This window comes from Pecten maximus, chromosome 13 (assembly GCF_902652985.1).
Source record: "Pecten maximus chromosome 13, xPecMax1.1, whole genome shotgun sequence".
In the NCBI taxonomy this organism is placed as follows: Eukaryota; Metazoa; Mollusca; class Bivalvia; order Pectinida; family Pectinidae; genus Pecten; species Pecten maximus.
Window position 1 is genome coordinate 13589624 of NC_047027.1, and position 14048 is coordinate 13603671.

General features: G+C 34.8%; 1 protein-coding gene across 1 annotated transcript; it reads left to right on the top strand.

Moving 5' to 3' along the window:
• Positions 1 to 648: 648 nt before the first annotated feature.
• Positions 649 to 7224, top strand: LOC117340185 (IgGFc-binding protein-like). The gene is made up of 7 exons (XM_033901947.1): positions 649 to 701; positions 1061 to 1202; positions 1595 to 1689; positions 2546 to 2614; positions 3856 to 3967; positions 4301 to 4369; positions 5941 to 7224. Exons 1-7 carry the CDS (start codon positions 690 to 692, stop codon positions 6552 to 6554), a joined length of 1113 nt encoding a protein of 370 aa, XP_033757838.1. The 5' UTR covers positions 649 to 689; the 3' UTR covers positions 6555 to 7224.
• Positions 7225 to 14048: the final 6824 nt, after the last annotated feature.

Genomic DNA, 14048 nt, shown 5'->3' on the forward strand with positions numbered 1-14048 from the left:
TTGTTATAGACAAAAAAGGTTGCTCTCAGGTGTACGAATACGCTTCACACGGAATTAACCACTCAAAAATTGGTTGTATCACACGCGTGCAACAACTAAAAAATATGAAATGTATTTATTCAATGGCAAAATACGTTAGTCGTATGGCAAATATTTTATTGTGACGGAAATAAGTAGACCGACAATGCATAGTGTTTTAATATAATAATCAAAGGTTACAATTGAAGCTTATATATCATACAGGTACTACAGCCATACGATGTTTGAGTTGTAATGATGTCATCCAACCACGCCATTGCTCCACTTTTGAACAGTGCCAAGATGGCGATGTAAGTATATACAAGTAGGTATACTGTTTTGGTAGACACCATCATGTCACTGGCAATGCAATCTGGTGTTTAAAACTGAACGGCACCTTCAGCCATGCATGCCAGTGCATATACATTCAATGTTTATTCTACAATAGAACCACATATAAATAAACAAAAGATGTTGTTTGCGGTGTAGGCTAGACACCTTGTAGAACGTGATTGTATGAGTTCCAGCGTACTATTTACAATTGCATAGCAATTCAATATTTGTTTGCGGTATTGGCTAAACATTTGTGCCATGAACCTTGTTACCTTCAGTCTTGTGTGACGGAATCTTACCAAAACACGAATGGAGAAACTTTGTATAATGTTGGCTGCATGTCCTTACAGGTAAGTAATAATTGAAACATTGGATTTTTTCGGGAATAACCAAGATGACTGTAGAAAAGAAGAAAAAAAAAACATGGTTGTTAGCCTTTATGTTACCATCATTACAATTATTTGTTCTTAGTCTTAACGAAAAATCTGTATCTCTAATTGAGAGTTAAGAAGTAGTTAAATGAAAGTTGTTCTATTGTCACTTTCATTAGTTCATAATAAATGACCTGAGATCCTGTTATAATATCGTGTTTGGTATATATCGTGGGTATATTTATAATGTTAACAAACCGTTCATTTCACTAAAATTAAGGATTTAAAATGAATACATATTCAAGTATAATTCAATAACTTAATGTTCATTCATCAAGAGGTGCTTGTTGACTAACTCTGCCAACTTTACCCGCTCAAATTACCTACTTCGGGCACAAATCGTCGGGACCCACGTGGATCATTTATGTACAGAGTGTTGCCATGGAGACCTGTGCAACGCCGCCGGATGTGGTTCGCAAGGTAAAGGCAATACGTCATTGCACCCTTTGTCATTCAGCAGGTGTTACTGACACCATGTTACAAAATATTACGGAAGATAAATCCTATTGTTGGAGGGCCCGTAATGTAGAGGATTGTAAGGTATGCTGATGGATGGTGGGAAATACTGTCTTACACAAATAAAGTTTCATTGTGCTACAGACTGTAGGTTATAAAAGGTACATTACTTCCAGTCATCCCCTCATGGACAAACATATGAAAACAAGCAGAGGGACACGTTATATCGAGAAACACCATTTCAACTAGGATCGATTCTAGCAAGTATGATAACTTTTAAGTGAAATCAGTCAACCACCTACTTCATGTAAGTATATACAATGGAAGAATTATTTATTTATTTTTATTATTTTTAGGATTTCCGCAACACAGAGGACCGATTTGTTTAAACTGCCCACAGTCACGTGACCCTTCTTATTGTGACAAACTATCAGTGTGTCTCCATGGAGAGGTATCGAATATTTTCTATGAATAGTTCTCTCGAACGCAATAAACAGATAGTATTTTAAATTAAGTTTTGCATAAATAATAAATTTTCTCAACTAAACAGTTCATTTTTTAATACATTGAAAAACAAGTTTGGAACGATCTTAAAAAGCTAGATATTGCGTAAGATAGCAACAGGACTCGAGGTAAAAAGCGAATAAATATAATTAGAAAAAGAACTTGCTTTATTTCTCGTTAAACGATTAGCCTGTAAGTGTTGTGGTCTTGATTAAGACGATATTACGATTTTGACTGATTGTAATTTCGTCTTTGTTAATGTCAATTATTACTGCAAAGACAATTTGAGAAAACAAATGCAACAAGTGCGAAATTATCAGTTAACATTTATCACTCTTGTTTACCGGAAGAAAGTGTGAAAAGGGTTGGAAACTAGAGAACCCGTCGTCAGGCAGACGGCTCGATATTTTTTCACGTCCGAACGGGTAATCAAACCCGGGCCTACCTATTGGAAAGGCAAATGTGTTACCTCCGTTCCACTCTGGCAGTAAAGACATATTGTACATCAAGTTGGATTGGATTCGAGATAACTGTGTTCAAAAAGATATTTTATTCAGATAATACTATGAATCCATTTTACACATTATTTCAAAATCAAATGCGAAAAAGTATTAACAAATGTTATCATACTAATTTAGAAAATGACATTTTCACTACTAACAACTAATTCCAACTACATTTGTCATTAGATTTCCATTTTAAAAAGGGGGTTTGTATTTCATTTGTATGAAGCTGTCTAAAAGACTGACGAAAAAAAATTGTTTGTCTAGTGTCTGTTTAAATAGGAAGTCTATCTGTTTTAGGTTTGTCACGTGGAACAAATCAACGAATTTGGCGATGTATTCTACAAGACCAGTTGTTTACGGGAAACTGTGAGTACTTTTGCAATACGGCAGAAATCGTTTATAAAGAACACACGTTCGTTCAGAAATAAGATGGGAAAAAAATAGTATTAACTTATTTCATAATTGTCTGCGGTAATAAAGACTGAGGTGTACAACGGGTAAAATTCTTGGAAACAGAAGCACAGCGCTTTTTCGTTTTACATATGCTTTGCAGTTGTTGATCAATCATGATTCTATTTACTTGAATATATTTGGAGTATCCTTCACATCCTTGCTAATTACTCGATACAAATAGCAATTCTAAAATATTCTGAAGGCTATCACAAGATATTTCAGTAAGGTTCCATAAAGTAAGCGAATCTCTTAAGTAGTGAAACACATACTAAGGAAAGATTTGCAAAATTTGAGGAAACAAAACGAAATGTTTGCCTTAAATTGTATTCAAAGTCTTAAATGAAGAAATTATATTAGGTTCAGGCGACTACATATTAGATTTCAGAAAACGCAGACTTTGGCTTATAAATCGATGTTTACCCATAATAAAGCAATACCCGCGCCTATCCCGTCAACATGGCTGTTTTATACATATTTTCGGGGTTAAAATACTGTTCACTTCGAATATTGTCTGTAGATATTATCAGTTTATTAAGAAGAGGCGAATCGGTTATATCGTTCGTCCTGTGACGAGGTATTTTTTTATTTCGTCGCAAAAAAATAAATAAATAAATAAATAAATAAAAATAAAAATAAAAAACACACACGTGTTTCAGAATATATGACGGAAAAACCCGAGTAGTTTTCTCATTGGGTAACGATCGGTAAAATATGAATTTGATCAAGACCGCTCTCTGTATTTTGTTTCACATATCAACCAAGAATTGTTTCAGTCTCAAACAAGTGGCAGTTTAGTTACCTATATTTCTTCTTCTCGTAGTCAGTTTTAACATTATATTCTATCCATATAGCTATCGCTGAATTTAAAGTGTGATTTTTGTTGATATTTCAATCGGTCAACAATATTGTTTCAGCCACCTATATGCTTAATTACTAGCATGCTTGTTATGAAGGAATCATTGCCATCAATATACATTTCAATGTACACATTATATCAACAAGATTGATTTAAAATATATTCATTTTGAAATATTTGATCAGAGGATTTAACGAGAACTTGGCAGCATGTTTTACTTTGATAAAGTGATGGTAAGGAGAGTTGAATATACATGTACGTAGTATATATACTTTTAAAGCGTGTTATGTTAATGCAGAGCCACCTATGTACCTCTCATCCAATATATAACCCAGTGGAGATTGGGAAACGAACTGCTCGACGTGGAAATTGCTTGCTCTGCTGTCGGGAGGACATCTGTAACACTAAATGTAAATCATTTACTTTCCGTAAATCATTGATGCGTTAACGGTCAAAACGTATACTGAGTACGATTTGGGAGATATGGATATTTTATCGTATAGATGTTTTGTAATATATGCACTTCGATAGTAAAATATATAATATAAAGTCAATATGATTTAATTGTTCTATGATATTTTTGTGTATAGCTGCGTCACCATCGGTTAAGTTTTCTTGCCAATTAAAGGTTGTACGTACTTCTACTAGACATACGTTTCTATACAACTTGTAGAAATGATTAATTCTTTCCGTTTTGTTCTCCTTTCGATATAAGACCATGTTTTCATCTTTGATTTGACAAGGTCACCCTTCTACATCGACTGTACAACCAACGACGACAACACTGACTACTTCGACTGCGACGCATCAGAGTAAATATAAAATGATTTGTATCATTCATTTTATAGCGCAACAATGAAATAACATCCCTCAGTTTTTTTTAAATAAACACTTTTTATATGCATTTGCTTTTAAATAGATATCAGACATCTGATATTTTGGATTCAGTTTACCGTGTCTAGTCAATGTTAAAGGTCTAAGGTTACACTAAACATTTACAAAACAGACTTTTATCAAATTTATCGTATCGGTCTCGTATTAATGTAAAGGTCGGATATACTTTGCTTACTATCTGCTCTCCCGCGCTACAGGTTTGCGGGGGATTTAAGATGGAGCTCCGTCCGTCCGTCTGTATGCCCGTCCGTCAGCTTTTCTTGGCCGTATCTCCCAAACCGTTCAACTACATTTAAATAAACTTTCTGTATATATTAGTTAACGTCTTGGTTGTGCCTTTTGCTATTGACGATATTTTAGGTTTGATATTTTTGGGGTACCATGGTAACAAAAGTTATTTTCCATCCCCGGCCACAAGTTCGAAATTATCCATTGAAAAATTCACAAAAAGTTTTCTCTGTATTAGGTTAGTGCCCTAGTTGTGCCGTTTGTAATTGATGATATTTCATTTTTTTTATCTGTTTTCTGTTACCATGGAAACACAAAAAAGAAGAAGAAAAAACAACAACAAAAACACAGATTTTTTTTTTCTTTTCCAAGCTACAAATTAAAAACTCCATTGAACTTTATATATATATGCCCCGTGCCCTAGTGATACCTTTTCAAGTGAAGCACACAAAGGATATACATCAATATAAACTGTTAATAAGATGTTGATATATATTTGTATCACATTTGGGTTTTCATACCAACAGTTTGGCGCGGGAGACAATACCACGCTTTGCGTCTTCTTGTTATTCTTTTCTTCGATTCGAGTGATAACAAATGCCCTTATTATTTGGTATCCCAGTGTATACAATGTGAGTAAGTGTTGACGCATGAGTTATTTTGACAGACGATTAATCGAGCCGACCAATTTTGAAGAAAGTGGAATCATTTCTCAGAGGGGCGACAGTCAACCCATATGCCGAAATTGAGTCAGTGTTCAGGGAGGCATTTCAAAGAAAAGAAGGAAAATATTTAGGAAACAAACAAAAATTCTAAAGTTGATAGCGCCGTTACAAAGCATGTAGGACAGTGGGTACAATTCTTATATCCTTCTGGTAGGATTAGCGTGTGCTATAGCGTGATAGTTAGGACAAAAAAGTCAGAAATGTTTTTTTAACGTACATGTTCAGGGGTAAAGCAAGACAGAGGGCCATACTGTTACGAAAATAGTTGAAATGGACCTCGCGTTGTAATTTACTGCGTGACGACTGCAATAAGTACAACAAGTTGCATACACTAGAGTATAGGATTCTACATAATATTGTACAGAACAAAGTTACTGTATTAATTGTTTGGGTTTAGGTTGGATATTGATGACCACTAATGAAATTGAAATCATCAGTTAGAGGCTTAATTAATTTTACCTTACTAATTAGATATTCTTGACAGGTGTATGACGACTGGCAAATAATAATGCATTATGTATTTCGTCTTTTAACAGGTTTCAGGGGAACGGATTTTTTCTTGATGTTCATCGAAAACGTACGGTTTAATCAACATGATTTCACTCTGAGAGCAATAGTAACATTTTTGGAGGCGGATACTTATATCCATGTGACTACAAAATATAATTCAACATCATTATCCGGTTCAGGTCCAACAAAACATGTTGCCATCGATGTCAATATGACAATACGAGAGACGGGAAAGTCGAGCAAGGGGGTTATTTTGACTTCCAACACTGCTGTCTCAGTCATTGCATTCAATACTTATCTTTATTCATCTTCATCGATGTACCTTGCATTGCCGATTGAGGCTCTGGGTGTTTCTTATATTGTAGGAACATATAAACCTAACACGATAGGCTTCCTAGATTTGGGACAATCTTTTGCTGTCGGAGCACCATATGACAACACAGTGGTCAATATTACACTGAGTACATCCGCCGTGACCGTACCTGGTCAATATCACAGAGATGGGAAAACAATTACTGTCGTTCTGGACAAACTGGACACGTTCTATATTGAAACAAATACCTCTGATGGCGACCTGACGGGAACGCGTATCGTTAGTGATAAACCCGTGGCGGTAGTATCTGGTAATCACTGTACTTGACGGACCAACAGGATGCAATCATATCGCGGCGTATCTGCCTCCGGTCTCAAAATGGGGGTCAAAGTTTATGGTTCCTCCTATTAGAGAAAGTGTCCGTGGTGTAGTCAGAATTATACCATCGGTATATAATACAAATATCTCTGTTTTGGGTAAAACCTTGAACAGAACATATACATTATCAAATCGATATTTCATAGATATTGACACCAATTCATCGTCGTCGTATGCAATATATGCAGATAGTCCGGTACTGGTTTTCCTGGTGATTGTAGAGAGAAGAACATCAATGACATTGGTGCCGTCAATTAATCAGTTTTCAAATATACCTGTGTTGGTCTCACCACCTGTAGATAACACGTACAGGTATGATAACTACATTGTTGTAAGTATTCGGTCTAAGGACGTTTCCGGTCTAACGCTCCGCGATGCTTACGGGGCAGAATTGGCCCGTTTAGGATCAGTTTCCTCCCTTGATGTTTCGGGAGAAGAGTACACCTTCATAACAGCCAAGTGTAACAACAACCAAACGTGTTCTGTCCGACATGCTGACAATACTGTGACTTTCAGTGTTATTGTGTATGGGTTCTTTAAGACTTCTGTGTATGCATATCCTGCAAACCTAAGATTGTAAATGAAACACTCAAAATAAAGATTTGTATGTTTTAAACGATTTTATTAAATTGTTTTCATTTAATCTTACTACCTTAATAAAAACTACATACTCACCCAAATGCTATTAACATTTGCGAGCAAAGGAAACGCATGGAATCTCAGTAGATTAAACTAAAGAGGTTACATATACATTTAGTTAGAGTTACAGATATGGTGTCTCCCCAGTGAATGATGTCGAATTTTACCAAACAAAATGATATATATATATATATATATATATATTACTATTTTGGAACAATAAATAAATAAAATGTATTAACAAAAGGGATCTTGTAAGGTGATGAACATATAGCACTGAAATCGGAATTATGGCATGGTTCTGATATGAAAAAATGATGTGGTGTATGACAGTTTATTTTTTTTAAATATCAAAGTTTTGATAGTATATCATTGGTTGTACATAATGTTTCTTGTACAGATTAGGGCCTGCCCTTATCTGTCCGTGTGTGTATATTTAGGTCACACTTGAGTAAGTACAGAAAGTAAAGAACATGTATGGACATCGAGTATCGGTGATTCAGTTATCTCGAGTATTCTCGTAGACACATAAGCTACAACCGCAACTCCTCATCCTGTCACACGAGACAAGGGCACGAAGCGGGACGGCCGTGCTCAGTCGAAAACTGGATAATGAATTTTGAAACGGTATAAGATTAAATAAAAATGGCAATTGTATCAACCTTCTTAATTTGTAAACATTTTATAATATATTTGGTTATTACCTACAAATGTCGATTCGTAAAGTTTGCTTTATTGTCATTTCAGAATTGTAAATTGAGAAGGTTTTATGATTGGTGTCTCCTTAAGTACGGATGGGAGTTTGATTTATATTACTTTAAAGATATAAACAAGTGGATGTTGCAGAAGTTATGACAAATTATGGAAGCGCTCTTCCCAACTATTATGTTACAGATGTAGTGACAGTGACATATGCAGTATTAACTGCCATCAAATTATAAACTAGGCATATAAAGTAAACAAGAAACTAACTAAAAATAAGAAAAAAAGGAAAAGAAAAAAGAAGGTGAGTTGATATTTCATATTCTGGAGGTGAAGTAAAGCCGGAGCACCGAGAGAAAAACCGCCGGCCTACCGTCAGTATCCACGTTAGTTTCGAACCTGCAACCCATTGGTGGAGGGCTAGTGATTAAGTGTCGGGACACGTAAACAACTCGGCCACCATGACCCTGGGCGTGGATGCGAAAGGAAGTCATCTTTTCTTTTAAGAAATATAGGTCTAAACTTAAATGGTCTTCATACAAGTTTTACAGTTCCTTAAGATTGTCTCAAGAGCAATTTGGTTATGTGACCATGAACTTTAACAAACACATACTTTTACATTCTTAACCATCTATTTCGTTGGATTTCTGTTTTTTTGTGAATAAATGGAGGTATCTGAATTTAATTAAAATAATATTTTTCTTCATGATTCACCAATTATGCTTGTACATATATAAATATGGGATGGGAAAACATGCCTAGTGCTAATATCAATTACTTCCCCAAACAGACACTGAATTTAATAGAGAAAAAACTAAAACAGATCGCTATAAATGACATAACTTTTTTTTCCTAAATTCACGTGAAGATTTTTCAGGTCAATTGACATAAATGTCATATGAATTCATATAAAATGTTTCTCATTTCGAATTGGCCAAACTTGGCATGAAATCTTCACCTCAATTCACTTGACGATGTTTTCAGGTCGAAATGACTAGGAATTGACCTAACATTTCTTCATATGAAACTTACCTTTCATGTCAGTATGATTTTTTCGGCAGATCAGATTTGCATTTAACCTGTGTTGGGGACTGTAAGCCCACGACAGGACGGTCGTATTGACACTCGATACAACTCAATATCCTGCATCATTTCTCTAACATCTGATAAAGAATACAAATCTATATCTACAGATGTCAAAATTAGCATTATTTTACAGGTGTCAAATAAGCAAACGCAATTACCGTATAAAAAACAAAAAAAAAAAAAAACAACTCGGGATATGAAGATTCATATATTGCATCCTAATCAGACATTCAATAATATACCGGGCGTTTTACGAACAAATTACCATACATAACTTAGGATTGATTATCAGATTATACAAGGCTGAAGACAACAACAGGAAAATAGGTTATCAGCGACACTATGATATTCAAATTTACTAATTTGTTATTGTTATATTCTGAATTATTATAAACAACGATTGAATACCTCCTATGACTTGCATTCTCACCATTATCAGTTCCCTTAAAAAATCCGTGTTCAATTCGCAATTTAACGACAGGAATTATCATTCGCTACCTTACTGGATAGCGTTTGTTGAACTTAAGACGTCACGGTCAGACAACTCTCAAAAAGCGTATATGGCCATTTCGCTGATTAGCTGTAGATTGACAGGTGAAAATCGCGTACATTGGATGCCTGAAAGAGAATATAAATGCTCTCTCGGGTGCACTGATAGTAGAAAAGATATTTAGTAGTAATATTCCAAGGGAGAGGCAAGTATTTGGTTAATTTCACGGCTGCACCGGAACACGTACTTATAACCTTTTTTTGCTAATTGTCAATTCATGCAATCATCAGGTAAAAATCTTTCCAAAACGTGAGCAATACTGATAAGATCGATGTACATTTATATTGCTCCTTTTTATTGGGAAATTATTTAGAGTCGAATTGGACATATATTTTATGCATTTTTTGTACTTCCAATTACACAAAAAATGTCTAAATAAAGGCCAACATATGCAAGGTCAAGGTCAAACTACGTTGTGGATTGTATTTATTCCTGAGCTTTAATTGTTCCCGGGGTCAAAATCAAAACATTATTGAAAATAAATGTCATCTAGGAATTATTTGTCTGGATTAATAAATATGAAAACATGCCACGTGCGCAATGTATTGATAATAAAACATTAAACACAATTGATGTGTTTATTAATTTTTTCATATACTATTTTGTTTGTCATTCAGCATGCGACAATGTTCAAACTATTATATCATTTGATCAAAACCTGATGACGCACGTATTAATATATATATATATATATATCGATTTGAACCTTACGTTGTCCATTTTTATTCAGATTTATTCGCCCTCTTCCATGGGAGCAAAGCTTGCTGAGATCAAAACGGACAACGAAAGTCAATTCCCTATGCAGTCAATGCCGAGTCGTATTTGTAAGTAAGCTATTTTATGCATCTTCGGTCCTGTCACAGACAACAAAAAGAATGTATAGATTGAAAATGGCCACAATATATGGCATATGGTGACATCTAATATCAATTCTAAACATATTACAAACTAGCAATACAAAATTAGCATGGCATAACACAATAATAAAAAAATGTCCAAATATAATATAAGTTGGTCTTCTTCTTCATATGTAGTTAATTAGTCCAATACATGTATATACACTATGTCCAAAATATGACATCCTGAAGTAGTGGTCAGCCTTGCTCGACAGCCAAACCCAAGACTCCCTTTCAGCTATATGTAAGAGACTTCAATACACCGATTGCCAATTTCCTATATCAGACAGTTACCTCATACCTATACATGGAACCCGAAGGCCACTAATCTCTTACATAACATGTCTGGTAAATTGTATGGCAGGTGACCAGCCTTTATACATGATTAAGTAGGTATATACTTAAGCTTAGTAGCTGACACAGTCTGTCTCATAAATGGGCTAACATATTTAAATAAATTATATTTTTGAAATTATAAATAAAACTATTTTTCAGTACACAAAAATAAACATCTAAAAATGACAATGGTAGTCAATTACAACAAAAGCCTGTGTGGGGGTTGCCAAACTCCGCCTTCAAAGAGACATGTGAAACAGCATCCAATATAGAAAACAAAAAATAAGAAGCTACAAAAATCAAGGGAGGAAGTGGGTTGGTTAAGTGTGAATGCCTAAAAAACTTATGAACATAGTAGAAAACTTGACAATTTTTTAATGGCGCGCGTTGAAAGCTGCTACTCATAATTCCTAGCTGCTTGAAAGGGGCAGATAAGTATGTATGGAAATATAAGTTATAAAGGGAAATAACTCGTGTATAATTTGTAGCAAAATAATACGAAAATTTGGAAATGTGCAGGCCTTCCGATGCATAAATTAAGCTAAGTGCTTAGCTGCCCTTTATACCATTCAATAGCAAGGAATAGCACAAACATGTAGACTTTCAACAAAAACTTGGTGGACATTATTTTTTGAAATACGAGAAATTTATTTTAGATATCCTAAAATAGTTAATACACAAAAAGCAATGTCATTGCTTAGGTCGAGGTGCAGTCAAAATTCATAGTTAAAGTAGTTAAAATGCAAGTGCATATGTGCGTCGTCATTGCAAATGTGTACATCAGTGAGATTTCACGAAATTCCAATAAAATGTATTTATATGAATCCCATTTAACAGAAGCATTGAACTGAAGGTCTTGCCTTTGCTTTCCTATTTAGTTTTGAATGAAGCAGGGGACTAGGTTTTCATCAGTTATAACGACAAAGTTAATATGACCGTCCGATCGTGGGCCTTCAGTTCCAAATCCGGTGGTGATTATACGTACAGGTGAACTCGAATGTCTAACAACTTGAAAATGGTCGATTGCAAGTGTACTAGATATGATTTGCATTATATATGTGAAATTGCACGTTAGTCATCAACTTAGATTGGTCAATGATGTATTTACATATAAAATGTGACTTACAATTAATAAATTGTAGAGATTGACTTCTTTAACGAAGCTGTAGAATTGTTCGTGATGTTCTTTTTTTTCTTCTAAAAATTGCACGGGAAAGAGCTGGGTAAGTTAACAGGCATCGCCGACAACATATACACTGTACATCAACGTTAATAAAATTAACCGACGGTATATACTATATCTAACTAATATCAACAATTGGAAAAGAACATGCGAGCTACAATTAGAAAACAAAAATGATCGCTTAAAAGACCTTGAGTTATAATCCCATCAGAGTGACCTTTCTGTTTGATCTTTGTTTGGCATGATTGCACACGAGTCGATATTCATATAGGGAATATGAGCATAAAGGTGAATTGTACATTAGCATAGGCAACATATTGCAATGTTCCTCAAGATTATTGATATTGACAAATCAATCGTGAGTGCTAAATGGTTCATCGTCGAGGACATTCGTAAGTGTAACGAATTCTAATCCGAAATGACTCTTTTCCTGGAAGAAGTTATATTTTGTTTGTATGTTAATGTGCTAATGGTTTCTATTTTAGCTTTTGTTTTTACTTTGTTTATTTTTCCTTTTCTCTCTTTTTTATAATTCTAAACTCCATCCATGTCGTCTTCCATGCGGACAACTTGAATTATTCGAATGTTCAATTAGATATCACAATCGACAGAGAACATTCGATTTTATAAAAAAAAAAAACACAACGTTATAATAAGTATAGGTGTCAACGTTTGACAACCTTACGGCATCTCAACAACCCTACGGCATCTCAACAAACGTATTACATCTCATAAACCTTACGGCATCTAAACAACCCTACGACATTTAAAAAAAACGTATTACATCTCATAAACCTTACAGCATCTCAACAACCTTACGGCATTTTAAACAACCTTACGGCATCCCAATAACATTATGACATATCATCGACCTTACGGCATCTAAACAACCTTATGACATCTCAACAACCCTACGACATTTCAACAAACGTATTACATCGCATAAACCTTACGGCATCTCATAAACCTTATGACATCTCAACAAACGTATTAAATCTCAACAACCTTATGACATCTTAGCAACCCTACGACATTTCAACAACCCTACAACATTCCAATACCCTTACGGCATCTAAACAACCTTACCGCATCTAAACAATCTTACGGCATATCATAAACCTTACAGCATTTCAATAACCTTATGGTATATCAACAATCTTACGACAACTCGACAACCTTACGGTATCTCAATAATCCAACGGCATCTCAACAACCTTATGACATCTCAACAACCTTATGACATATCAACAACCTTATGACAACTCGACAACCTTACGGTATCTCAATAATCTAACGGCATCTCAACAACCTTATGACATCTCAACAACCTTATGACATATCAACAACCTTATGACATATCAACAACCTTATGACAACTCGACAACCTTACGGTATCTCTACAACCTCATGGCATTTTAACAACCTTGCGGCATCTCAACAACCCTAAGGCTCAATAACCTTACGGAATTTCAACAACCTTACGACACCTCTACAACCTTACGGCATCTAAACAACCTTACGGCATCTAAACAACCTTACGACATCTCTACAAACTTACGGCATCTAAACAACCTTACGACACCTCTACAGCCTTAGGGCATCTCAACAACCTTGCGGCAACTCAATAACCCTACAGCATCTCAATACGTGACAAAAATCTGGTAATAATTGTCTTATCAAATGTCCTTCATGAAAACATTACTAAATGTCATCACAATATATAAAAAAATGTGAGTAAATAAAAGAACTATACACGTATATACATGCGATAATTCCAAGTTGCTAAAACGAAGACGCTAATTCATTCAAGAGATCATAGTCGTGAGAAATTGTATGGATTTTAGTACAATCAATATATAGTTATTGAAGTTAAAAGAATGCAGGTGTCTTACATAGTAGCAGACATACATTTAGCTAAGACCTGTTTGAAACCACGAGATCGAGACCAAAATGTGCTGGTAAATGTTTGGAGTTACAATATCATGAGCAAATTAATGAAGTATGTTGAGCGTTTATAAATAGGCTAAAATCTTTAAACAACATCTCAATAC